We start from the raw sequence: 27,612 nt of genomic DNA, 5'->3' as shown, positions 1-27,612 counted from the left end.
TTATAATCGGGTTTCCAGAACACTCCCAGCCTCCCAATCCCCTCCTCCAAACTCAGTGACTCAACTGTTAATATTAGCAACTAATGCAGCTGGCCTGGTGCGCGAGAGCCGGTGAATATTCCAGAGTGGGACAGTAGTTTGACCCTCAGCCAGAAGGACTGACTGTGAGGGAACACGATGTAGAGAATGCAGCAATAAGGCTCCTTCAGGGTGACATGTTGAAGTGTTACCAACTTTATCACCATAATAATGGATGCAACTACTTCAAATGTTCACTTGACACGTCCTCTTTTTCATTCTCTCTCATTTTCTTGGTACAAACCCAGTTTGACACGTTGAGAGTTACTTTTCTCTGTTAAAAGGACTTTGCTTTATTGCTGATTTAATGCATTCTTTTACATACATAGTATACACTTGTGCATTTTGATCAAATTAAGACAGTGACAATAATATGGCAAACATAAAGTCTAAGATTTTTCACAAGATATAGCTCATTCAGTAGAGTTACACTTAATACCAGAAGCAGTGGAAGGAAGACATTAAATGTACCACAGTGGCTGTGGTTTTACAAAAGAGGAATGTTCATTTAATTAAGGTCAGTGCTTGATATTTGCTTGTTGTAAATGATTTAAAAGGCACATTCATAGCATGGCCTTAAAGGTATTATCCAGTCAAAACACTCAGTGACCACTTCAGTGAGAGGGATCACAGCTGAAATTTGAGTGAGCAAATGGAAACTTGGTATGAAATGAAACAGCAGTTTGAAAATATTTTTCTGGCCCCTTCTCCACAACTTTTCCTCACTTCCTTTTTTAGGAACGCATACAGCCTGTTATCTTTAACATAACATCCTTATCTGTTATTAGCACATTAAACATCTCTTTGCTTCGCAGCTGTTGAGGAGAAGCTCTGGGCGCTTCAAGATCAGTTTACGGTGAGCGCTGCATGCCAACACCACGAGTCAGGAATTTAAAATGAACTCCAGCCATTTGCACTCTATTACGGTTTCTTAGAATAAACAACACCGGATTGTATTTTTTATATAACAAGTGGTATTAATCACCGTGCTTTGTTGTAATGATAAGGATGACTGGATGTTACCTTTTAGGGCATGTATGCAGATACCATTCAGTGAGATCATTTAACGCATATAAAACAAAACATTTCTAAAAGAATGTACATTGTAATACAGAGTTTTTTTTTTTGTTATGGCTCAACCTAAACTCATGGAATGTACTAATAAAATCTTAATGCCAATGACAGACAAAACATAAATGTTATCTTCTGTTCCATTCTTACGGCCATTATTTGGCACTGTGCGTAAATAGGGTAAACAAACAAATCTATAACTCTACGTGATCTAGCAACAGAAGCAGGAGCAACTAAACAAGAACATACACATGAAAGCATGCAAGCAGGCTTTGTTTTTAAACACGTGACAAGACATGTAAAATGTTAGTTGGTTATACATTATATATTTCCTACATGTCTTATTTGTCATATTTAACACCATGTCTGAAGTGCTATTAATAAGTTACATTCAGCATAAGTAAAATAATTCCTCCTTTTTTGTAGCAATTTAGAAAATAAAATAGATATCTCTGTTTATCCCAGGGCAACTGTGTTTTGAGGATCACACCACGCCATCAGACACTCTCATTAATACCTGTGAACGAAAAGTACACATGTAGATTTATTACACTAACACATTGTGGTAAAAAAAAAAAAAGAAGAAATTGGGGAATAGTCGGTAATAAAAAAGGGTGAAAGTCGAAGGACCTACCTGTAATAATTGGGTTTGAAGGGGCCGTTCTTGTTGAGGCCCATGTACTTGGCCTGCTCATCAGACAGCTCTGTCAGGTGGGCATCAAAGTTTGGTAGGTGCAAACTGGCCACATACTCATCTGGCAGAAAGACACAGATTGCAGTCTATATTTTCTAGATGGAAATGTTCTCCAGCACACAGTATAACTTCTTCAATCCGCCGTATCGTGTCATTTTATGGTCGAGTCACAGGGTGGCGTCAATGAGCAACATATAGGTGAAGTAGTTCTAAATGTTTATAGTGTATAACCTAAAACTGCTTCTTTTCAACTCATTTATATCATGGTTCATGTGCTCAAGCTAAAGTCATGTGCTACAGTTAAAGAATAGTTTCTGTGTAAACAGAGTCAGTTCTTACCCATCTTCTTAGGCAGGAGATACACATCCTGTTTATAACGTCCCTCTGGGGCATTGAACAACTCGATCAGAGCCAGAGCCTACAAATAACACAGACCACACACTGGCTGTAAGACTCACTGAGGCCAACAGGAAACTACATGTTACTGCAGAACAGCAGAGTGGTGGTGGTGAGAAGGAAAACTTCTTCCTTCAGCTGCAACTAAAGTCCAAGCATCTGACAAAACTACTAACCTGAGTTGTAGCAGTGATGGACAACACGAACGTAGGCACAGTGGAGCAGCTCAGGTTTAAGAGGCGACCCTGAGAATTAATAGAGAGCAAGTATGAACTGCACTGAACAAAAACAACAGGTCAAAGTTTAAGGTAACATGTCGTTTGAACCACAGAGCGGCTGAGAACCCTAAACTGAGGATTTTATCCCACATGCTAGATGACCCGCAGTTACCATGGCAATTTCTATTATAATATTACAACACCAGAATATTTCACAACGGTAAAATGCTTCTGAGCCTGATGTAAATGCAAGATGTTGTTAGAGTTAAAACGCAAAAAGAGTTTTGATGGTTGGTTCAAGTTTATCTGTGTGATAATTTTAAGGTTTTAAGGTATGTAGGAGGGGCATTACCTCCGCCAGCAGGACCACCCTCTTTCCATCTGGCCAGATGATGTGGTCAACCTGAGAGCGGACCCTCTCCCAGGTCAGCTCAGGGCTGCGCAGACTCGCCTGAAGACATGAAAGACACTCAGTCCTACAGCTGCAGGTAAAAGTATCAAGGTGAGAGGTGTGACTTTGTGCAACACAAATGTGGTCATTTATTTATTTACATGTCAGTGTGGAGAAGGAAAAACATCAAGAGAACTCAGACAAAGAACATAAAAGTACTATAAGACGTTGCATGAATCATCCCATCATGAGTCAGTCCAGTCCAGTTCCTTAAGAGGAAGACATTCTGCATTTAAAGCCAGACAAGGTTAAATAAAGAATTGGATATGAAGCCATTTTGGAAGAATCTACTGGGCCATATTTGGACTTAAAGAACATGTTTGTTTGTTTTGCTTTTTTTTAGAAGAGTTGGAAACATATTTTCTGAGGGTTGAATGTGTGAAGAACAAAGTTGTGCGACTTGTTTTACTTCTGTTGGACTTTCATTGAAGCTCCCTCTGGCCATGCGCCTCAGTGTGTGTGCAGAGTTGGAAATTTAAATAGAAATTGCCCTGACACATATATTCAAAACGCTCACCCACACAGAGCTACATAGACATATTACCACATCTATCTCAGTATTGGAGTGTCCCATATTGCAGACGATGCAGCCGTTCTTCATTCGGTCAAGCTGTTCTCTGGTGACGACGTTCTTGTTGCCTGTATTAAAAGAAAAAGAACAGTGACTGAAGAGGGAGTAAGACATATAAGTGGGATCATGACTTGTTTGACTTTCAATGAACTAGCACACAGACCCAAAAATCATTTTAGCATTTAGATGAAAAGGCTGGTTTTGACGCAGAGACCTCAGCTGCGATATTGAAATGAAATGTGCATTTGTGGGCTGGAAACATTGTGATTATCAAAGCAGAAGTAATGGACGTCACTGCATGAGGCAGAGTACCAGTGCAAGTTATCACCACGTCCATCTGCCGAATGACCTCACTCAGCTTGACCACTCGGAAACCGTCCATGCTGTGTGGAAACACATGCAGACGTTTCGATTAGTTTCAGCGGCACAAAACAGAGTGAAAGCAACTTAAAACGAATTAGCATAACACATTGTTCTTTTAGCATCACAGTTAATCTGATGCACAACACAGAGACAAAGCGGAGCACATCCAGTGATGGAGCGGTGCTGACTGGTAATGGTTTGTGACTCACCATGCCTGCAGGGCACAGATGGGGTCAATCTCAGTGATGCACACAATGGCTCCAAGGGCTTTAAGAGCAGTGCAGCAGCCTTTCCCCACCTACACACCACAGGACAGTGCAGTAGTTGTAAACACAGATATACAATGTGCAAAAAGGTCTGCTGCACCAGTGAAAATCCAGTCATTCCATCTAAAGTAAGATTTTTTTTAAATCAAAGAACGATTCACCTCTCCATAACCACACACAACGACTTGTTTGCCTCCAAACATTATATCTGTGGTCCTCTTCAAGCTGGCAGATACAAGCAAAATAACACACTTTAACCCATCTTCATGCTTCAAACACAGCAAGTCTTCACACTATAAAACCAGCAAGAGCAGCATGATTGCAGACAGTGTGGAGCGATTAATTCTCCTCACCCATCCAGGATAGATTCACGGCAGCAGTAAAGGTTGTCGAATTTCTGCTTGGTGACGGAGTCGTTCACATTCATGGCAGGGACGCACAGCTTGCCAGCCTTAGACAACTGGTACAATCTGAGAGGACACATGAGGAAAGATGTTTCACCCACACACACACACACACACACAGACACACACATATCAACACACAGACTGAGCTGCTATCCTCCGTGACCTTACACTTTCCGGAGCGCCTGGATAATTGATTCCAGTGAGGGTTGTACATGCACAGCTGCTGTGGGCTGCGGTCGAGCTCTGTCATGTTTCTCAAATCGGCTCCAGCCTAATCAGGCCACTGACCTTTTTCAATCTAGAGTCAGCGTGTATTAAAAATAATATGGTTTATATATCTGCCTTTGATACGGTTTGTGCTGACACAGTTTATATTATTCATTAGTAACCTCTCTTATTGGGAGTATGGTTTGCCTCCAGCTCAACTCCATCTAATCTATAATGTAAAGACCTCATGGAAAAGGATTTTAAAAGCAGTTTACTATCTGTTAAAAACAGCGCTACAACACTGGGTTTTAATATCTGGATCTCTTTTATTAGCTTTTTTTATTAGCTAGTAAAAAAATTGTCTGGTGATCTGAAGAGGTCAAATCATCTGTTGCCCAAAGTCAAGTGCATCACGAAAGCTGCTAAATAAATCATGTTGTATATATTGTATACAACTTTGTTTGCAATGATAAACACTTGCTTTAAATCTTACATCCTAATACACTTCATGTTGACATCATTTTGCATTTGGTGGTGAAGGCAGGTGGTTTTAGTATCACACAGCACAGAATGGCCATAATATGATTTCAGGAGTCTGATCAATATCAATAACTCAAAAAATACTGCCAGTCTTTCTCATTCGTTGTCCATTATGGGCTGTCACAAGCTGTGGAACAGATTTGAAAATGTTGAAATTTGTTGCCAAGGAGTCAGAGCTTTGTCAACCATCCACATTTTACTCATCAACATCATACTGTAAATGGCCAAAAAGGACGCACTGGTTGTACTAGAAACTGTTTTTCTTCACTTCCCACTTCATTTATAAAAGCAATCAATCAAACTTTATTTGTATAGCACTTTTCATACATGTGAGTACAGTTCAAAGTGCTTCAGCTAAAAAGAAAGGGACAAATCAGGTAAGAAAGAGCTGACAATGAGATACAATAAAATGGATTTAAAAAGCTACAATAACATTAGCAAACAAAAAAGAGAAAAGTAATAATCAAAGAGCAGATGAAACAGAATGAAATACAATGATAAAAGAATAGGCAAAATAGAATAAGATACAATTTAGATCATCATTACAATGAAATAAGTGAATAAAATAAAGTGACTAATGACTAAAAACCATATTTAATGAAAAGCCAGGCTGAAGAGGTACGTTTTGAGTTTAGGTTTAAAAATTTCAACACTTCCTCGGGGAGACTGTTCCGTCGGCTCGGAGCAAAAATCCCCCAAACTCATCAAATCGAAGCCCCATCTCACCTGTGCACCCCAGTGACACTCTCCTCCACGATGCCCCGGACTTTCTTGAAGACGCTGGGATACTTCTTGTACACCCAGTGGGTCAAGTCTCCACCATCATCCAGAATCTAAGAGAAAGAAATCTGCATCAGTGAACCGCGTGATAGATGACCTTCACATTAAACCCCCCCCCCAGTCTGTGCTAGCAGGGTAGAGCCCGGGGATAGCAGAGACCGAGGAGAGACAGACTGAGACTGGTGTTCAATTTATCATGTGGTTGTCAGATTGATACCATATTGGCCTGCCAGCCCTCAGTGTTGACACAGCGATCGATGCACCACCAGAAGTCATCCTCTGACTCACCCTTCCACGCAAACACAGGTACTACTGCAGGAAGCAAAACACACACACACACACACACCTAATGGCAGAGACAGGCAGCAGAGGACAGGCCAGCTGCACAAGCAACAGATCCATTAAGACAGCATTACACAGTGAAAGAACATGTGCTAACTGGTTGCTCTTCAGTTTCAAGGGTTCATGGGTTCATGCTCAACTTTACTGTTACACAACGTATTTAAAACAATATCAGAAATACATGCAACGTCACTTTTTTTGGTATCGTAGACATCCATTATGGTTGATGTATTGACTATAATTAGTTTATTTTTAGCAAGTGAAAGCCATCATGTTATTAATGTTGAATTAACATCCACTGCCAAGTTCACCTAATATAAAGGATTTTTAATTATCAGAAATAGATACATTTTATGTCTAATTTCAACCCATAAAACCACACAAAACTTGATAATACAAGGAAGTTGCTGGACTAACAAACTCGCACAGTGCCAAAGATATAATCAAAATGCCTTTATTTTGTCAGGGCATATGTCCAAAACAAAGATCCCAAAAAGGGAGTAAATCGTCGACCAGTTTACTTCCCTTTCCAACCACGCCCTGAGGAAGACCCTGTAGTGGGTGAAACCGGTCTGCATTTTACTCCCTTTTTGGGATCTTTGTTTTGGACATTTTACTCTGACGTGCCCTAACAAAATAAAGGCTATCATGGACATCCTTGGCTCTGTGCGAGTGTGCCTGACGTTAGCCCCGCAGCTTCCTTGTGTCTACATTTCAGCTTCAAGAGCACCTTGCATTCACCTGGAGACTCACTACGGCAGAACCGAGAGCACCCGGTATTTCTCTTTGTATTTTTAAAACTTGATAATACTTGATATTGCTGATGAGCTCCTCTTGTTCCCATGGTACAAGCTGTTTAGAAGCCGCTGACCGTGGAGAGGAGAAGATCTTACCCGTTTCAGCCAGAGCAGCAGCCACCTCGTTCTGAGTGGAGTAGATGTTACAGGCAGTCCAGCGACACTGAGCCCCGAGGGCTACCAGGGTCTCAATCAGGACCTAAGAGGAACCATGGAATATACAGTTACATGTACAGGTAGCAGTGATAAAGAAGAGAAGGACGTATCAAACATCTGCAGTGGACAGGACGAGAGGACGTACTGCTGTCTGCGCAGTGATGTGGGTACAGCCTACTATCTTGGCCCCAGCTAGTGGCTTCTCCCCCTGGGCTCTCTTCCTCAAGGAGATCAGGGCAGACATGTCTGGGGAGGAACAGATTGAGCACAAGTTAAGGGAAGCTGAAAGGACATAAAAGGTCAGGTTCTGTTTTGGGAGAGAGAAAAAGGATGGACCCTTCTGAATACAAAAATAAGCCCTTTCCACGCGGTGGATGTGCAGTAAATGGCTGTAAAATGGAGACTGATTGAACAACAACGCCAGCAACAGCTGTTGCTGGCCAGGCTTAAAGCCTGAAGAACACTTGACAAGCACTCACGCCTACTTATCACTAACATGGGCAATGTAAACAACCAGAGAGACAGATGACAGAGGAGGGACTACATAAAAAAAAAAAACAAACGCTCAAGATGGGAGAGGATGTATCAAAGGAAGAAAATAAGTAACCAGTGACGAATAGAGCTGAGAGAAAGAACTCTGATCATGTTTCCAGAATAATATTGACACTGCCCCAGCCTTGGGTCATAAACTGTTTTGAAATCAGGAGGGAGAGGACCTTTATCAAATAGTGTCTAAGCAGCAGAACAGATGCCATGTGATACGTATCTGGGAACAAAGTCACAACAGGTAGCTCAGAGCTCTCTCTGCATAAATGGTTGATACAGCGTGTTCACGACTGCCTCCGTGCAGGAGAAGTGACTCCATAAGAGACACAAATCCAGGCTCAGCTCAAACCCACTGTGATCAAAGTGCAATGACTGAATCATCAACGGATCCATTTTCTGTCTCCAAATAGAAAATTGTCCATAATCTTTGAAGCGCCGGCGACGTGCCCCTGAGGTCAGATATACCTTGTTCTGCGATCTCTATTTCTCGGCGGCCAAATTCAGCCTGCTTGATGTTCTTCACGCAGAAGTCGCTGCTGCCGTGGGTGTTGACCTGGGCTTTGTCCCGCGGGGAGGTTTCATCATCGGAGCTGTCGGTGTAGGACGCAGCTGGGAAACGGAGAACACAAAAGGTCACTATTGTGGAAAAGCATACAAAAGAGCCAATTATGAAACATATACTTCAAATCCATTGTGTGGAAGGCGGAGCTCGTGTGTGTGTGTGTGTTTCCTGTATGCGTCTTTGTACATAATGTGTGTGTTTATTGTGAACTCTCCTCTGCTCATGTGTGTATATTATATATATATATATGTGTACTCTTATGCAAATGTGCTGCATTTATAGGTGGGAGTACATACTTCTCTCCAAATACATTAAATACATCAGGGAGTTTGTCAAACTGACTAAACACCTCATGGGAGGGACGCCTCGTGGCTCACCTGGTAGAGCGCGTACCACATAGGCTTAGTCTTAACCATAGCAGCCGTGGGTTCGAGTCTGACCCACGGCCCTTTGTTGCATGTCATCCCCCCCTGTCTCTCTCTCACTATGACTATTACAATAAAGGTATATATATATATATATAAATGCCCCCCCCCCCCAAAAAAAAAGCACGTCATGGAAGTAGAATGAACGTTTCAGGTGTGCAGTACCTGAGCTGTAGCTGTCTGTGGATGACTGCGAGATGGAGCGAGAGAGAGAGCGGCGGCCTGCCTTGGTGGGGTACTTAGTGAATTCCTGCTTGTCCTCTGTGTTTGCGAACTGGATCTGGAGACAATCAGGACAAAATGGTGCACGACGTAAACACAACATGCTGAGAAACGTGCGCTGCGTCAGGGGAGAGAGGAACAAAAAAGTAACATCATCATCATCACACATACACAGCGATACACTCCCGGTTATATGGTGCAGGTAATGTGTCGACACTCTCCCGTTATATATTTGAGCTCTTTTTGCTGTTTCAGCCACTAAAACTGCCCTATCAAAGGTAAATCACCTGAGTCTGTTGCAGTAAATCACAGGTGGATCAGGAGGAGGGGAGCTGATGCTTATTTTTAGATGCTCTCTGCTGCTTTGTGATTTATGCTTTGTTCAAATACACAGGCTTCAGTTGTTGGTGTGGTTCATCGTGTCAAACCAAACCCTTCAAAGGGCCTAAGATCAAAGACCTGGAAACACATAAAGTGGATCAGCACACAGCTTGCCTGGTTATTTTCTGGACTAGCCTTTGACAAAAGAGTCTCAACAATCCAGTGTTTGGGGTTACAACCAGACTTTGATCCAATTTTTTTTTAAACTCGTATCATTCAGCTACTAAATAAAAGCTGGTGCCTAGTGTGAGTTTGGCTCTATTCAGGGCTTGGCAGGCTACAATTAGAAGTAGGAGCTGACAAATCCACTAAGTGTCATTTTAACGCCCTGAAACTGTAACAATCTGGCAGCAGCAGCAGAAGCAGCAGCAGAAGCAGCAGCAGAAGACAACAGTCAGCTGTCAACATTAGAAGCAGCAGGGAGACGTAACCCACAGGTCCTGGAGTAATCTGGGTCAGTTAGGACAGTGGAGAGTCACTAGTTAAAGTCCAGCAGAGCAGTCTGACTACACCGATCCTGACAGACATAGAGAAGTCAGAAACAGTCCCACTCTGAGTGCGGGAAGTGATTTACAGTATCTTTGCACACGCAGAAGCCCAGGTGGGTGAAGCTGTAGGTCCTATTTTACTTACACCCTGTGAATACATGGGACTGTAAGAAAAACAGCTGCTTCTGGACAGGCTCACAGGCGGCCACATTATTCAGCATTTTACTGAAATAGGACGTCCGCAGGTGGATAGCAGGTCCGAACCCTATGATGTCCCAGAGGTTGGAGTATTAATATTACAGAACCAATGCTAAAAACCTATGGTACCTGGACGTTGCAAAGAGCCCGATGAGGCGTTGCACAGAGAGAGAGATCTGCTGGCCGCTCTCTCAGTCTGCCTTTCCGAGAAAACCTGCAGGTGTCTTCGGTGGCTTAGCGGCAAGTGTGTTGGATCAAATCCAAGCTCACCATTTGATGTTGTGCGTCTTGTCTTCCTCACAACATTGTATAATGTCACAACATCGTATAATATCTGGCGGTCAAGAGCGGTGGACTCTCAACATGCTTCTTTTTAACGCAGGCAGGCCTCCTTCATCTCTTGTTCACCTGCTGTCGAGGCTGTTAGGTGATATTGTTGCAGAGTACGTTTTTGTAATGTTCATGTTTTTAACTTGATAGTTTATGTGCTTTTTCTGGAATGATTATAAAACCGGTGAAAACCATGCAAAGGCCTTCTTAATGTTTCTCACACTTACAGAAAATCTTTCTTTTAAAGGTAGTGTTAGAATGACATTACACACAACTCTCACAGTAAGGACCTTCACTCTGTACTATCCTTCAATGTCTAGATGGGTGTTGTTCTCTTCCTTAAACATTCATGTTGACGTCCTTTCAGATCTTCATTCATTGTGACAATGCGGCAGGATTTCCTTGTTCTCTTATTTTATATGTCCATAGAATGTGTTTTGGACTAAACACTAACGTGCAGGCCTGCAGAGTTGACACAACACACAGATGATAAATCCGGGAACACATGAATGCCAGACTAACAACAGTGAGTTGGGTAACATTTGAGTGTGATGTGCACTGCGCATATGGAAGACATTAAAGCAGTACTACATTTAAAGGAGTTATTTCTACTGTCAAACACAATGCTGCAGAGAGGATATTTTTCTGAGTGTGAGCTCACAGCTGGGTGAAACTGGTATGCATAAATTAGTTACCTGGTATTTACCACTCAAACGTTAGCAGATACAAAAATGTATGATCCCTAAAGAAGTTGACCTGAACACAACTGTACTTCTTCATAGTAGTAAAAGTTACTGCCATGACTTCAATCCATTTAAAATAAAAGAACCTATGGCTGAAATGCTCAAACAGCAGTAGCTTCTTCACTTATTCAGTGTTTATATCTTGAGTCCCTTTTTCCATGGGCTGTGACACCTGGGCTTCAACCATCTACTGTGTCAGTAAAAAGAAACTCAAGAAGCTTGTGAGACAGTGTGAACTGAGGAGATCTCTGCATGTCTCTACTTTCACAATTTGGAGTGCACTCGATCTCATACACTTGCAAAATAGCACTTTTAGCTTTGCTTTGCATCAGTTTGGACACCTGAGGATTCAGCACAAGTTTTGCATTGTTCTTCCTCAGTTCATGGACGGCACAATCGGAGAGGAATTTTAAAGAAAACAAGAGGTTAATTAATAATGAATCGCTCAGTGTTACTTAAGGCAGCATTCTGTTTTTTGCTACTCCTACACAATGAACTATCACAATCAGGTGAGCTGCGAGAATAAACTTGACCACTGGAGGAGAAGACTGGACTTCTACCTGCATTTCTGCAGAACATTTCTGTTACAAACTGTGAAAGACAAAGAACTCACTCTACATAAGTGCAAACAGAAGACAGAAAACTTGTAACACTCCAAAAGTAACTCCGGCACATCTGTGTGTGAGATCTGCAGTATCTTTAACTGTGCAGGATGAGTTCTCTGTGATGCATTAGTGGCGACTCACCCTTTCTCTCCCGTGCCCATGTTTGTGTGCCATGGCTGCCTGATCTCTCCAGTTTTCCAGCCTACTTCCCTGTGCCTGTATGTCCTCTGTGTGATGGTACTAGGTGTCCCTGATGCTATTATCCCAGAACACTCCCAGGCAGAGCTGGGGGGAGGTTCCCACCTATTATTCTGATTTCTAATGGCCAACCTGGAGAGAGAGAGAGTGAGAGGCCTGGAGAGAAAGGGGAGGTTGATTCCAACTGAGCCTCTCTCTCTCTCTCTCTCTCTCTCTCTCTCTCTCTCTCTCTCTCTCTCTCTCTCTCTCTCTCCCTCTCTCTCTCTCACTAACTCTTTCATTTTCTCGGGTTCTGCCCTTGACAACCAGCTGCTAAAGTCAGTAGGTTGTATTTTATGGCAGCTTTTTTTTTAAGTGCTGAGAGAGCAAATGCAGGAACAAATTGCAAAGACTTAAAAAAAAAAAAAATCCAGTATGTACCTATGCACAAACAAGAAACAAGTTCAGAAAAATTCGCACACACACACACACACACACACACACACACACACACACACACACACACACACACACACAACAAATTTGCTGCAGCTTTTACTTTCAGTCTGTATTCCTGATTTGGACAACTAAATAAAAGGGGATTGACAGGAGGAATTAAACCCTGTTTGCATTAGCCTTCTGCTCCATCAATAAGCGGCCCATCCAGTCCCATCTTACAGCTAAAAATACCCTTTCACTCCCAGATAGCAGGCCAGGTCACAGACTTAAGCTGTGGTGCGACTGTCAGCCGGCAGTGCAAAGGGCTCAATGTGGGCCTGGCATAAGGCAACACCAACTACTTAGCCAGACACCATTAATGCTCTACAGCGCCATCTAACCGAGACAACACTCAGACGCTATCATTCAGACAGTCTAATCCACACAGGTCTTTGTATCTTTGTATACTGACTACTCACAGTGGTCACGTTCAACAAGTCAAAGACACACTGGAATATCACAGCGTACAAATTGTGCACTGACAATAGTGTAATGCTCAAATCAAAAAAAAGTGCAGTAGTCATACAGGTCTAGTTCTACAATCTGTGCTTCCTGCAAAGGCGCCTACTTAGATCAACACATGCATGACGGATTAAACAGTGTTGTGAAAAAAAACATACAGCGTGCTAATCCTTCCTCCAGAACTACGTGACCTTTAGCAGAAGCTATAAATTCTACCCACGGTCATGTACTCCAGTCGTCAGAGAACATGAAAATCGAGGTGATGCAAAACCATACTTGATAATCAAACAGACGGGAATGTGACACTGATATTTACAATATCAATATCAGTATCATTTTGTTGCCAAAACTGTAAAATGAGAAGGTAAATATGAAGTAAGACAGAATGCTAAGAACAAATACTGTAGTTAAACTAGTTCTTAAACACCACAGGCACAACTGAGAACACAGCCTGAAGATGATGAAACTAGTCAGTATGGATGTGTTATATTTCTCAGCCTATGGCGACTTTACCCCCAATGTTAATATGGGTCACACTGTGAGGCAAACACAGTACTTCACTTGTGTAGACTACGGCAGACTTAGAGTTTTAATAAAGACTTTAAAAAAACTGTTTTTCAGTGTTATTTCTAGATAAAGCTAGTTTGATTTAAGGTCCCATATTTTGTTTTATTTGAAGATACATTTGTGGTTTGAAGAGCTAAAAATCCATCTCAATATAGTTTTACATTTCCTCCTTCATGCTTCTCTCTGGAGCTCTAACAAGAACAGGCTGTTTTATGTTGCTCTCTGAGCCTCTCTTCTGATTGGCTGACTGTTGCCTGAGTGACGCACGGCCAGGCCAACCACAGGTAATGGATTGTAGCCTTCTACTGTCGCTTGGTAAAACTCATCAATACATTCAAATGCTTCTGGTCAGTCAGCGCTGAAATGAGTGGAACAGACGGTCAAATTCAAACTGAAATGTCCCGGTAATTCAGCAAAAATAAACTTTAGCCATTGGTCTCTAATATTTCTATCCTTCTATAAGCATGTTAAGGAAGGGGGAAGTTAAAGCAACAACAAAAAGGTTGGACGGTGGGTGCGGGTGGGCTGTGGTGGGGGCATGGTGTTGTGACATCACAAAATTACGGAAATCCTTGAAAGCTCGTTTTAAATCACAATTTCTGCTTAGACCTGCTTTATATTCAAAAAAAAGACATAGAAATCTCACTTTCCACCATATGGGACCTTTAAAGACCCACAGTGAAAATGTGTCACGTATATTTTGCATATTTGGTTTTGTGTTTTGCATATATGTTTATACCACCTTCAAATTACTCTTACGTCATAAGTTTTAGTAGAAAAACATGACAATGTTGGTGATTATTAGTCCAGTGTATGTGATGTTTTCAGCCGTATTCATTCTTTTGAAGTTTGACTTTTGAATCTCTCTCAGGGTTAGTTTAAGGCTTTCCTCATCATTTACCTTTTCGTATGTCTCCACACTTTAATTTAAACTTGCCAGGTGGGGAGAAAATCTGTATTTGACCTTCATGAAACTCTGCCATAATGTTGGCAGACAAACAAGACAAGATAAAGGAGAATATGGGGTATGAATACTTTAGAGATTCTATGTGAAACTGTCCACAGAGATCAGCTAAAACATGACAACGCATGAACAAATTCATGGTGAGTGAGTCCTGTTCTCGGGGGGGTGGGGTGGGCGTATTGTGTAACTGCTGGATGGATTCAAAGAGAGAGGAGGCTGAGTCGTGGTGTTCTTTGACTCACCCACCCACACACTCACTCACTCACTCACTCACACACACACACACACACACACACACACTCACACACTCACATATTCCATTTAATTCCTAACATTGATTGTTTTTGCTCACCGCACCTTTCAGCTGATTACGTGACAATGCAGAGGCCTCGTAAGTTCAACACGACGTCCAACTTTTCATTTTCATGTGTGACCGTTTTTAATTAGATTTTCCACTCATTTTCAGTATTTGTTTTACTCATTCATTTTCCTCATGCGAACAGGTGGCTCAGTTTGACACTGGGCTCTCACATTTATTCATAACATACTGCTTTGTTTTCATGAGCACCGCGCTCGATCCTACCATCCAATATGTTTTCAGTCAGGCTCCCTGAGGCGACTCACAGTCCACGCATTATTGCCTCGTCACACAGGGGGTCCGAGCTAATATTCTGAAGTCTGTGAACCCCGCTGCTGGGAAAATAGGGATTTTTTTTTTTATTATTCTCATTATTATGTCCAGCTCTTGTGGTCAAAAACATGTTGATGTTCATTCATCCTGGATGTTGTGGTGATTTTTAAGGCGTATGTTTGTTAGTTTATTTAACAGTGATCGTACAGACAAACATTGTTACATGCTACACGGAGGACAAGCAGTGAAACAGATGGAAGGATTACTGTATGGAGGTGTAGCTCAAGCTAAATTTCAGCCCCCGTAGTTTCGATTATTCTTTAGCAAATATTTCGTTTCGCGTCTTATGGCCAACAATGGTGATGGTCTGCTTGTGATTAAGTGTCCTTCTCTAGCAGTTTTCTTGTGTTTAAAAAAAAAATTATATTACAATTATTGCGATTGCAATTTCATTTGGAATGTTTTTTTTATTTTTTTTTTTGGACCTTGTACCAAACAAACATGTTCCTTTCCATCTGGAGAACATGATTTGTAGGCGTCTCTGTAGCACCACAATGCTTATGGTGCTAACAATGAACAACAATGTGACACATTTTACACATTACAGCTCCTGCGATTTAGATATTGCACATGGCCATATTGCGATTTCGGTTATATTTCAATTAATTGTGCGGGGCCTATTGCTGCAGTCCTTTTGGCTGATTTGTACATAGCTTCAATGAGGCCATCCAATCATGTTAATGTGAACACCAGCTGGCGAACATGTCTGTGTGTAACAGAGGTGTGATGATCACCATCTCAACACTGAATTTTTCAAGGAAACATCACAAGAACCAAGATGCACAAACATCTCAAGTTATGTAATGAGGCAAAAGAAAAGCAACAAAATCCTGATCAACATATAGTTTCTTCAGAGGAATCAGAGGGGGGGCGACCACTCCTGCTTACTGTGACTTTTAAAAGTCTCACAAAGTTCAGCAGTCAGTAGCAGAATAGCAGATGTGTCAGTAAAAAACACTCTAATTATTTAATGTGTCATGTAGAGGCCAGGTGATACTGACATTGTGAAGCTGGTATCAAGATTGCATCAATAGCAAATACAAAAGTAATGTCTGCACAGCCGACCTCAGTGGAAATACATATCTATAAATTATAAACACAATACATTAAGGTTAATGAAATAATGAACAATTACACATAAAAATGTTTCTGAAACATTTATGCTAATAAATATGTCAATATACTTACCGATATTTACTGGTGTGAAGCTGATATCAGTGCACACTGCCTGTGTGGATCAGGCTCTAGCTCTTAAAATCATGACAATATGTTTTGAACACAGAGTGTGTGCACCAGTAAAGGAGCACAGGTGTCACAAGTCAAAGGTCACCTTGAGGCCATGGCCTTGAAAAGTCCTGAGAGTTTCTTGTCTCAGCTAAAAAAGGTGTTCACCTTCAGCTCCACAGAACAAGTCTATTCAGTTTACGTATCAATAAACCTGAACTCCAGAGCGAAGGAGACAGAGAGGTCAGAGGAGTTTTCCTTCTGAGAGACAAAAAAAGAAGCCTTCAGCTCTGTCTGCTGCATGTTTATCCAGTGCCTGCCTGGTGCCAGCTGTTACAAACGGTGGTGGATCTGTAACGATATGAGCTGCCACCTCAAGGGAGTCTTTCAGTGTGATGATTGTTCTGGGCCGTTGTAGAACAGCCAAGAAATCTGAGGCTTTTTCTCACAGGTGCACCTTGAGCCGCTAATACATTTTTATCATGCTCTTCCTATTACTAACAATGATGATGCCTAACGGGCATGCATGCATGCACGCACGCACCAAACACACACACACACACACACACACACACACACACACAAGGATGAGTTCACTTGATACAGACATGATTGATTTTTACAGATTCGATTTCCACGACCCTAAACCTTCAGAGACCCCCCAGCTCTGTGACTGCTGTTCATGGTGGATTGAAATTCTTCAGAAGGCAAACACCTCATTAAATACCTCATACTTAGAGTGCAGACCCGCTGCCTAAGCTCAGGTATGTCAGCCCATGTATTTCTCCACTTTGCCCAGGGTTTAAGAGCTCAACCTGGCTCTTCGTTGTTTCTTGCCTGCAGGATATTGGCATGATAGTGTGGTTTGAATAAACAGGAAGGCTCTGTGGAGGCAGACTTTACAGACTAACAATAATCCAGTCTTCATGAAAGCTCCTTTTTCATAATTACATGTTGTTACCTCAGTAATAACATAGTAAGAGCTATGATTAGACACCACACCATGTGAGACAATGAGGCAAAGCTTTTCTCCTCGGATTCTTCAGCTTAATCTATTTGAAATGGTAAAGGTGATTTTCCACTTAGCAGATTGGCTCGGGATGGAGTGATCCCTCAGTGGGATGACGGCTCTACAACATACACTACACATTACTGCAACATCGCATCTAACAATGCACCAAAGCCCCATTTGCCTCTCTGCTTAACTTTGGGCTGAAAACGCAAATGAATAAGTGATACATGGACACAGCAGATAACCTATGCTGTACAGTAGTGCTTCACTGCAATGCGTACCAGAGTGGATTTATGCTCCTGACATGTGCCTGCCCACAGCTCACACACACAGCCTCTCTTCCCGGCGGCAGTGACTGATGGCGGGCATCACGTTCACGTCTCTTACCTTCTTGACGGATTTCAGAGTGGGGACTGCGGTGAAGGCTGCGGACGGCATCTCCCCGACATTCATGTTCACATCACTGCTGTTTTTGCTCACAGTCATCGCTGAATATTTCTCCGCGACGTTTTCGGTCTCTTTGACATATTTCGTGGCTTGTTTAACCTCCGCCTTGCTGTCCACACCCGAGTCGGTCATTGCATCCAGGTGATACCGATACTGTTAGAAAATAAATAAATAAATAAACGAACAGAAAGCCGGTTCGGAGTGGAGTTCAGACTGACGTTAGCTGTTGCCTCCTCGCGCTCCTGGTTTAAGCTTGGTGGTTTAAAATGAGAGAGCCGGAGCTGAAGCGCTTCCTCTCGGCCTCGGTGCGGAGCAGTAGGTATCAGACTCCAGCAGGGATGAACCTGTTCTCTATCCGCGCTACTTTGTCAAAGAGCGGCTCAAACACTTGTTTCAGTTCTGCGGCTCTGCTGTCATCCACAGACGACGCTGAAGTTGGCTTCTGATTCGTAGCTTCCGATTAAGGAAGCAGTTAAGGGGAAAGTTAAGGGGCACGTAACTTCAAGTGCTCAGCGGACACATTGGACCAGGTCCAAAATAAAAACCACTTCACCTAGACTGGTCAAATCTGGACTGGATTATCCCAGAGAAGCCAGAGACTCTTTAAGACACAGTTTAAGATTTGTGAAACCTTTAATCCACAAAGGAAACCTCACTCACAGGCAACATCCTATACCCTGAAAGCATGGGAGACATTTCATGTCACTATTGAAACCACTGTGAGGCAGAGAGGAGTGAAATAATTACAAACTTAAAAACACATTGTTTTGCATTTACAATTTTCACAACTACTTTGAGTACACATCATTAAATTACCCCCAAGGATTTTCGCCTATGCCATTCATTTGTGTATAATATAATTCAAAATCCATCACATCCATTAGTTTGAACAAAAAAATCAAAAATATTTTTTGTAATATGAGGAAGAGTTGGATTTTTGAGGGAAGATGCCCCCTCTGATTTGGGGGTAAGAAGCCCTCCATGCGCATCACAGCTGAAGCCAGTAGATTCACAAAAAAACCACGAGACACGGCTAGGAGACACAATACAGTGTGGCAAATGACTAAAGCAGGTCTACAGTGTAGACTCTTTGGATGATGGGGTAATGAGGATGATGGGCAGGGAGACACTGAGGACAACTGGTGGCCAGGAGAGGAGGATGTTAGTGGACAGGTCAACCAGACGAATTAATTGATTTCTCAATCAAACGTTGATAATTGTGCCTAAGTATTGACAGAAAGCTTTTCATAAAAATGTCTGCACATAAAGATCATATGAAGAACAAACACATGAATGGCTGAATTATGGCTATAACACAGGCCACAGTGAAGGCTTTGGCAAAGGAGTAAATGAACTAATTTATGAAGATAAGAATATTATATCTATGAATCAATGAAGATGTTTTCATTTCAGAGTAAAAGTAACTTTTCTATTTTTGTTACGAAGTGAAAGGGATTAAATGGAGAGACCAGTCTAAGTATAGTGGTTTTTGAAAGAGACCTGGTCCAATATGATCTAGGTGAAAAAGCAGTGACATCTCTCTGTGTTGTATTTTCACTAACAGAATAAAGGTCTCTCACAGATGGGTGGGTTACAGCATTGAGGCTTGGCCCAAAATGTCAAGCAGATTTTCACAAAAGGAAGGGGAGAAAAAAAAACGGCACTCAGAGTTAAGTTTCCGTTAAGTTTCCCCTTAACTGCAGAGTCGGAAGCTACGAATCGGAAGCAGACTTCAGCGTCGCCATGATCCCCCTCAGACAGCAACATCTGAGAGGGGAGGGGGCGGTTTGTTGACGCTGTCACCTGAACAAGTGGGCAGTATGTAGGCGGTGGTCGTCCAGTCAGCGCCGGTGGGAAGGCCCACGGAGAAGTAACGACTGCGGCTCGTTACTCGTTACCCATTTAAAAAGTAATGACACTAGATTTAATCTTTACTTCAGTTGCCAGTTGGCGTAGACCTGGTTGGATGTTCCCACAGCGTCACCCTGGCCGCAGCCTCCTGCCATGGATGCCTTAAAATACATCCCCCCTGCTCATAGGAGGCTGCGTGCAAGTCCCGCCTCTTTTATTATGATTGGCTGATCGTGGTACGAACGTCACAATCTCGAGCGTGTGATTGGCAGAGCCTGTTTGGGACAGTGTTTGAGAGGTCTACTCGAGGGCAAAGGCTTGGTTTTGTCCCAAATGTGAGAGGCTCAATTATGGGACCACGATTTCGTAATTGTGACAAAAGTTTATCAATCGTCATCATTCATTGTTTCTCCGATATCTATATAATGAATACGAGCTCAAATATCAATATCATCTTTTTGATTAAAGTGTATTGGAAAATGTTAGATAAGTCTTCACTGATGTGAACAGATGTAAACCTTTACAAGTAACAGGAAGTAATGTATGAATCACTATGATACTGAAGAAATCTTAAAAACCTGACCTGATGATTCTCAGGCAAGTTCTGAAGCGTCCTTATTCTTCTTATCTATCCATCTATCTATCTATCTATCTATCTATCTAGTTTCCAATAATGAATTATAAATTGAGATACAAGAATCATGTAAAACTGTGACATGACCAGTAGAGGTAATGATTAACATTTCTATACTTAAATACAATTTGGAAGTAAGTGCTACTTTGTCATCAATAGACACTAACTAAGCATCATACTATTACAGCCTCAAGTCTTCATGGCATGGATTCCACAAGATGTTGGAAACACTCCTCTGACATTCTGCTCCATGTTGACATGATTGCATCACATCATTTCTGCATATTTGTCAGCTGCACATTCATGCTGCTAATCTCCTGTTCTACCACATCAAAGCTGTTCTACTAGATTCAGATCTGGAGACTGGGTTCATGAAACCAGTTTGAGACGATCTTTGCGACATGGAGCATTGTCCTGCTGGAAGTAGCCAATAGATGATGATTAAACTGTGGTCATGATGGATTGAACATGGTCAGCAACAATACTCAGATAGGCTGTGGCATTTAAACCATGATTGATTGGTTTTACGGGGCTCAAATGTGCCAAGAAAAAATATCCATCCGATTACACCAGCACCACCACCAGCACCACCCGCCTGGACTTCTGACACAAGGCAGGCTGGGTCTATGGATTCATTATGTTGACACGAAATTCTGACCCTACCATCTGCATGCCACAACAGATATCCACATCCATCAGATCAGGCTACGACTTCCCCGTCTTTTCCAGTTTTAGTGAGGCTGTGCCCACTGCAGCCTCAGATTTCTGATCTTGGCTGACAGGAGGGGAACCCAATGTGGTCTTCTGCTGTTTCGTTTCAACCATCTTATTCAAAAGATGGAAGTGTATGTACTGTATGTGCCTTCTGCCAGAATGATTGGCATGTTGGCACTGAAAATTAGTTTCCAATGATATGGCTGAAATGACTCATGAATTTCTGACAGCATGCCAATGGCTGAAACTCCTGTGACATCCTGAATGACTGATGTAAAGATGTCTACACTGAACAAAACTGGAAGTAAAGAATAAACACAAATAACCTTGATTCACATAATAAAATTTAATTGACATAGGTTTCATGAATTCAATGTCCAACCTTTTCTCATTATAAAAAAAATAACATTTCAGGACTCCATCGGATGGGTAAAAAAATCTATTATCTACAATGAAAAAAAAACACAAACACTTAGGTGGACTAACCAATGGAGAAGTAACTATATGGATAGGATGTGTAATGTGATGCCACACTGAGTCATTTTTTCCCTACAAACACTAAGTTTAACTACAAATTGTATAAAATGCATCCACAGAATTGGGCAAATGAGTAAATACATCTAATAAACACTTGGCAAGAAAAAGAATTTCTGTGCAACATCTTCACATTAGTATCACATTTCAGTTTTTTCTCAGTGGACGCAGGTTGCACTTAAGATGCTGGGTCCATCCCCCAGAGTACATGGATTGAAAAAATAAAATTCAAAATATGGGGCATCACATAAAAGATAAAGGACACAAGTCTAGCATCAAGGCTGAACGAGTGTCTCCGGAAAAAAAAAAAAACTCTGTACCATTTACAAAAAACATTTAAAGCAAAAAAGTATCCACTAATGACAAATTTTCATATTTTAACAAACCAGGGTCTAACAGAGTATGTGGCTTCGCAGCTGTCATTTCCTCTGTGTCACTGAGCCTGGTTAAACAAAATTTTTCATTATTGTCCAAACAAATCCGTATGAAAATAAAAAGCTGGTCCTAAGTGCTTGACCAGTAAAGCTGAGCATGGAGAGGAATCCTCCATTTCAGAGAAGACCAGTTCTTAGGCTCAGCAGCCGCATGGCCAGCTTCCTGGAAGACCAGTGTACGAGTAGAGAGAGAACAGAAGAAACAGTGGTGGAGTTTTCGTTGGTGGTCTGTGACAGAGGGGTGGGGGGGGGTGACAGAGGAGAAGGTGCGGCAGATGGTTTAGCTGGGGTGAAGAGTCTCAGGCAGGGTAGAGTTCACTGACAGACATGATGATGATTTTGGCGACAGTGCTACGAGACTCGGATCATCTGAGCCACCGTCTCGTCTGCTGCTGCCTGGGCTACCTCCTGCTGCTGCTGCACACGAGGAGGACAGAGGATCAGTGAGGTCGCCATAATGAATTAGTAGGAGTTTCATTCATAAATGAGATAGTGCCTTTTCCAACAAATAGAAAACTAATTACACACTAAGTATTAACAAAAGAAGTCAGTCAAAGTAAGTTTGGCAGTTTACAGAGCTTATTTGACAATTTATGACATACTTACAGGTTTAAGTCAGTATATGTTTATGACTGAGTGATGATGTACCGGTGATGTTATTCTACACAGCTTTTTGCCACACCTGTGCCAGGGCCAAAGCCATTTCCTCTTTGTCCTTAGGGGAAAAGAAACGTCCTCCATCTCCTCGCTTACGCTGCATGGCGTGACGGTGGCGAGACTCGTGCAGGTATTTCTGTCGCAGAGAAAGTGGGTGTATAAGATCATGACCAGTTTAACATTATGAATACATTGTACAGTCTGCACCTCTATGCAGCTTTCTGCTCATTGTTTTGACTCTCTTCTAAACCCATACATGAAATCTCAGGCAGCTACTCCCTCCACGCAAGATGATATACAAAACAAGCCCATCACAAAATGGTAGCCAGACAAAGTGAACGAGTAGCTAGTGAAGAGAGGAACAAGGCCTAACAATGCAAGGAGACCTTCGATGTGCCCATGTGAGTGGTGTGAGGTGATGACTAATATGCCATACCCTCCTTTCCTTGGGGATCTTGCCCTCAGCCTCCAGCTTGGCCCGGGCCTGTCTTCGCTTCAGGATACGATGGTACTGTTTGGCATTGACATAGAGCGGCTCCTCCTCGAGCATCTCAGCCCCTGGCAGGGGGATACGTTGCATTGTGGGAACTCCACCACCTCCAGGCACCATCTGATAGAGGCACACAGACACAAACATGCACAGTGCTTAGACCCTCTAGCATAAAAATCATTCAACAGAATATACTGACACAAACAAGCAGTTAATGTTCGAATGGTTCAATAAATATCACATCAATCATCAGACCTTTAGTCAAAACTGATGTACAGTACTATATCACGTTTAAAAACTGATGTCAGAGGCCCTGAGCGCCCAAACAGGTGTTTTCAGTTATTCTATAGGTTGACACTGGCGATATGCTGAGAACAGCATAAAGTCATCAAATGAATGTAGGGGAAAGTTGTCTCACCCTAATAGGTACAATAAATTGAAGAGAGGTGAGGTAGATCCCAATCAAGCACAGTCTGTATATAAGTTATATATATTTCCTGTCCTAAGCAAAATAAGTGAAAGCACGTGTGTGGGACAACAGGTGTTAGGGACTTTAATTAAACATAGTAATATTCATTGCAATTAACTATAATTTTTGAATAATGTTGCCTAGAAAGTTTCATGGTTCATTTTGTAAGATGTTTAATACAATTTACTAGTAAAAACAACAAAATGAAGTATCACCAAAATAATTAATAATGAATATCACTGCAATGATTCCACTAAAAGATAATTAATCCATTACACCAAATTTCTACAGTTTCATATTGTGCAGAAACAGGCAGTTATGATTAGCACAAACATTATAAACTAAATACTAAAAAAATAATCACTAATAATCAATAAACTAAATAATCACTACATTTAAAAAGACACTTTAAGTTCTGTGACCTCCACCACACCGCACAGCCTCGTGTCAGTCTATATTTAAAAAAAAAAAAAGGTAATAAGATGCTGGGTACCTCTGCACAGGGTCTTACCATGACCATTCCACCTGCATTGACCATGTTACCGGAGACGGGCAGGGTGACGGTCACAGTGCCTTGGCCGCTGTTAGTGGTGTTGGTGTTGGCACCCCCTGCCTGTACAATCTGGGCGCCGGCCAAGCTGGCAGCTGGAATTGTGATCATTCCTGAGAACAGATTATCATCACAGTTCTTACTCAAAATGACAACTCGACAGTACACCTGCTTATAAAGTCTACAAAGCACAAGGCAAACAAGAAAGGTAGGAGAAGACGGAGTTTACCCTGCTGCAGCACGGTTCCGTCCGCATTGACAGGCTGGTAGACGATGGTCTGCCCGTCAGCTGTCTGTGCCACCTGCTGGCCCTGAACGCTGATCTGCTGCCCCTGCGGAGCCACAAGTAAGGAGGGAAGACAATTAGTATCAATATAAATAATAGTTTGATGAAATGAATTTGCCACTCAACTGGTCAGAATTTAATACCTGGTTCTGTCCAGCAGTGATGGCTGTCTGGGGCTGCTGGATGATGATCTGCTGGGGCTGACCCTGCTGGCCCTGTAGCTGGAGAGTCTGACCGCCCTGTAACTGGATCTGACCCGGCTGCACCAGCTGGATCTACATACAGACACAGTAACACCCAGAGATTGGTCTTAGTTTGATAAACAATACGATGGCTGCAGTATAGACTACAATACTGAGGCCATAATCTACCAGTACTATTTCACAGAGCACCCAGTGTCCCTGTAAAGGATAGTGTGGTACATTTTCAGTACAGATTTACAAATTTATTTAATTTATAAATCTAGTTACTAAGCATTATCCCTTACCTGCTGTAGTCCCTGAGCTCCAGACACAGGGACCTGCATTATGGTTTGCCCCTGTCCCCCTGACATGGCCTGCACCATGATGGGTTGCCCTGATGATGTGATGAGCTGCCCGCCGCTCACCTGGACCATCAGAGGCTGCCCCTGGACCTACAGGGAGATACAGAAGGCTGTTATAGGAGCACTGATGGTGTTTGTTAGCTCAGTATCACTGATCTGTGACTTACAGGACTGCAAGCAAGCGATGTTGAAACAGGAACATCCAGGATACCATATCATAAAATAAAAGTCTTCAATGATTTGGTGTCATTCTTTCTGTTTTAGGATATACTGACACAAACCTGTGTACAGTATACTTTCAGTTACTTTTATCATGAAGTTAGGCTACACTTGCAAAATACAAAACTTCTGTATTCAGCGGTTTTGTATTTACTGGAATACTACTGCTGAATCAAGGTTATATGAAGCTCATTTCAATCCAATTTGTTTAAAAGCACATGATTAGATAAGATGCTATGCCATCAAATGCATTCACATGTACGACTTGACAAGAACTCATGGTCCAACTAACATCCATAAATAAGTGAATGACCACAATGGACAACTGAAAGCCTGTGGCAGCAGTTGTGCCATAGAGAAATGCCAGGGGGAAGGGACCACCTGTCATTTTGTAACACGAAATATACAGCAAGATGATGAAAAGTGACAGCCAGCAATGACGATGGATCCATGTAGTTCAACGCCAATCCCCAGAAGGTTGTTCTACTAACTGCAAAACACATCCATGTGATGAATGTTTCAAATGGCTTTCATACTCATCATGAAGAACATCTGACTTGAAAATCTTGCTTTTACAAGCAAGAGACAAACACAGTTGCGACAATCAGTAGCCTTTTGTAATTTCCTTAGCCATTAGAGCATAAGTGAAAACCTGAGGCTGACACACAACACACTGTGCCAAGGAACATGCAGTTCAGGCAGCTGTAAGACATGCTGGGAAGGGAGGAGGGGTGAACCAAACAGCACAGAGATGGGTCATGAAAAACAGCCCTGGTTGTAGCATGCAAACTGGTAGGCTGTAACACTGTCATGACACTGACACAGGGCGGCGGTGACACCACTACCTGGAGTGTCTGCACCTGCTGGCCTGAGGCCGTCACCACTGGCGCCTCTGTTTGCAGCTGCACAGCTGTCACTGTGCCCTGTGTCTGCAGACAAGGCAGGACAATATAATCTCAGACAAGTAGTCATCAGGAAAATAGACTGGATCTGGATTCCACTGGAACGCTTTGAATCTGGTACCTGTTACCTGTGATCCTACAGCAGAAGGTGGGAAAACATTTCTTTATCACAACCAAATTCACCTGAGTAAGTTATGAGCTCACCTGCTGCTGGATCTGTCCATTGGCAGTCTGCACAACTATCTGCTCCCCAGTAGTAGTGGTGGCAGTGGTGTACTGCTCCATAGCTTATTATTGTCACAATCCTCCTCTCCTGAGACAAAGGAAAGACACATACAGTATTAGCTGACATAAGATGAATAGTTTTCATCAATGTATTTTATATACAGCCCACATCACTCTTGACCATCCACGAAATAACATGTTTCCCAGCCTTTATCTAACGTTACATGTTGACAACTCATTGTTCATGAACAGTTGACATTATTTACATAATTTACGGTCACCTAAATTCAGTTTATCACGCTGGCCTGTGTCATAACATGTCACATGTGTCTGAAATTTAGAGATGAAATATGAATCTCACAGTCGGTGATACAGCGGGGTCAGCTGCTGGGTGTTGTTTTGTTAACTGATATATTCGTATGGGAGCTAACGCGGCTAGCGTCAGTTAGCAAGCTAAAAAAGCCTGGTAAACGCTAGAAAGCTCAGAACAGAGGCGACTCAACAGGTAACCAGTTAACGACAGTCCTTGGGTGTGTTGTTGTTAATTATAGTTTATGATAATTTGCTTTACTGGTGGGTGGACGCCGCTATTGTCAACCACCCCTTTGTTTTAGATTCGATGTTTTAGCTAAGAAGCTAGCGTTAGCCGAGGCATGCGGACCACCATAGATCATCATGTTTCCTCGCAGGAGCAGTCAACGAAAACAAGAAGTTATTTGCAGCCCAACCAGCCTGGGACGCAGCGGCCTAAATCAAACTGCCATTTGAGTTTTTTTCCTCTCTTGCATTTAGCAGGGTTAGTAATTTGGTTGGTCCATGACAAACCAATCCGTGCTGACAACTACCAATGCCTTCAATCGGGTCTCCCTTACCGTATCTTCGCTGTCCGGTTTCCCTCTGATTGGCTCTAGTACAGCTCGCTAAAGCCCAATCAACAAAGTGAGCGGACAAAATGGCGCAAATGAAACAACGGCGCCCCGGGAGGAGGTGCGCAGCTGCGTGACACATGAACACAGGGGCAGAGCGGGGTGCAGAGTCCGCTCTGGCCGCCAGGTGTCGCCGTTTGACTATCATCTTGTTGTATAACCATCTTTCTTTAATGTTTTTTTAATCACTTTATCAAATGACGCACAGTATACATTTTATAGACAGGGGGCACAGAGAGTAATGCCAGAAAAGCAAAATGCATACTATTTTTAAACAACAGGAAGGGCACCTATAAAA

The 27,612-nt window shown here is 42.3% G+C and overlaps 2 protein-coding genes across 13 annotated transcripts; both read right to left on the bottom strand.

The window, feature by feature from the left end:
• Positions 1–355: 355 nt before the first annotated feature.
• Positions 356–18,300, bottom strand: ahcyl1 (adenosylhomocysteinase like 1). 3 transcript variants are annotated; one of them, XM_022741597.1, is made up of 17 exons: positions 17,820–18,300; positions 9,036–9,150; positions 8,349–8,492; positions 7,483–7,583; positions 7,278–7,380; positions 6,260–6,354; positions 5,989–6,095; positions 4,462–4,578; positions 4,270–4,333; positions 4,052–4,140; positions 3,792–3,862; positions 3,453–3,547; positions 2,810–2,908; positions 2,416–2,484; positions 2,183–2,261; positions 1,784–1,904; positions 356–1,666 (listed from the first exon to the last, which is right to left on the bottom strand). In XM_022741597.1, the coding sequence occupies exons 1-17, from the start codon at positions 18,009–18,011 to the stop codon at positions 1,660–1,662; spliced, it is 1,668 nt and encodes a 555-aa protein (XP_022597318.1). In that variant the 5' UTR covers positions 18,012–18,300; the 3' UTR covers positions 356–1,659. The 3 variants fall into 3 exon arrangements, with proteins under 3 accessions (XP_022597318.1, XP_022597320.1, XP_022597319.1); XM_022741599.1 differs by lacking the exon at positions 17,820–18,300 and adding an exon at positions 11,979–12,053; XM_022741598.1 differs by lacking the exon at positions 356–1,666 and having other exon boundaries at positions 1,780–1,904; positions 17,820–18,011.
• Positions 18,301–22,295: 3,995 nt separating this feature from the next.
• Positions 22,296–27,383, bottom strand: nfya (nuclear transcription factor Y subunit alpha). Of its 10 annotated transcripts, none has more exons than XR_002665000.1 (10): positions 27,261–27,381; positions 26,368–26,476; positions 26,104–26,190; positions 24,986–25,132; positions 24,642–24,773; positions 24,442–24,544; positions 24,156–24,325; positions 23,140–23,313; positions 22,653–22,839; positions 22,296–22,463 (listed from the first exon to the last, which is right to left on the bottom strand). XR_002665000.1 is itself a non-coding variant. In XM_022741593.1 (10 exons), exons 2-10 carry the CDS (start codon positions 26,446–26,448, stop codon positions 22,398–22,400), a joined length of 1,053 nt encoding a protein of 350 aa, XP_022597314.1. In that variant the 5' UTR covers positions 26,449–26,476; positions 27,261–27,383; the 3' UTR covers positions 22,296–22,397. The 10 variants fall into 10 exon arrangements, 9 of the variants coding, with proteins under 9 accessions (XP_022597314.1, XP_022597308.1, XP_022597313.1 ...); XM_022741593.1 differs by having other exon boundaries at positions 22,729–22,839; positions 24,174–24,325; positions 27,261–27,383; XM_022741587.1 differs by having other exon boundaries at positions 22,729–22,839; positions 27,261–27,382.
• Positions 27,384–27,612: the final 229 nt, after the last annotated feature.

This window comes from Seriola dumerili, unplaced genomic scaffold, assembly GCF_002260705.1.
Source record: "Seriola dumerili isolate Sdu_G_001 unplaced genomic scaffold, Sdu_1.0 BDQW01000056.1, whole genome shotgun sequence".
NCBI classification, from domain to species: domain Eukaryota; kingdom Metazoa; phylum Chordata; class Actinopteri; order Carangiformes; family Carangidae; genus Seriola; species Seriola dumerili.
The sequence above is the reverse complement of the archived record's forward strand: the minus strand, read 5'-3'. Positions and strand labels throughout refer to the sequence as shown.

Bases quoted from the DNA above. Each gene is read 5' to 3' on its own strand.
- ahcyl1 (XM_022741597.1), bottom strand. From the start codon at position 18,011: ATGACCGACTCGGGTGTGGACAGCAAGGCGGAGGTTAAACAAGCCACG. The intron at 6,355-7,277 runs GTAAGATCTTCT...TGCTTCCTGCAG, and splicing joins TGCTGCTCTGGCTGAAACGG to TAGTACCTGTGTTTGCGTGG. The intron at 1,905-2,182 runs GTAAGAACTGAC...TCTTTCTGCCAG, and splicing joins TCTCCTGCCTAAGAAGATGG to ATGAGTATGTGGCCAGTTTG.
- nfya (XM_022741587.1), bottom strand. From the start codon at position 26,448: ATGGAGCAGTACACCACTGCCACCACTACTACTGGGGAGCAGATAGTT. The intron at 26,191-26,367 runs GTGAGCTCATAA...CCTTGTCTGCAG, and splicing joins ATGGACAGATCCAGCAGCAG to ACACAGGGCACAGTGACAGC. The intron at 24,545-24,641 runs GTATTAAATTCT...GTGGCTCCGCAG, and splicing joins TCACTGCTGGACAGAACCAG to GGGCAGCAGATCAGCGTTCA.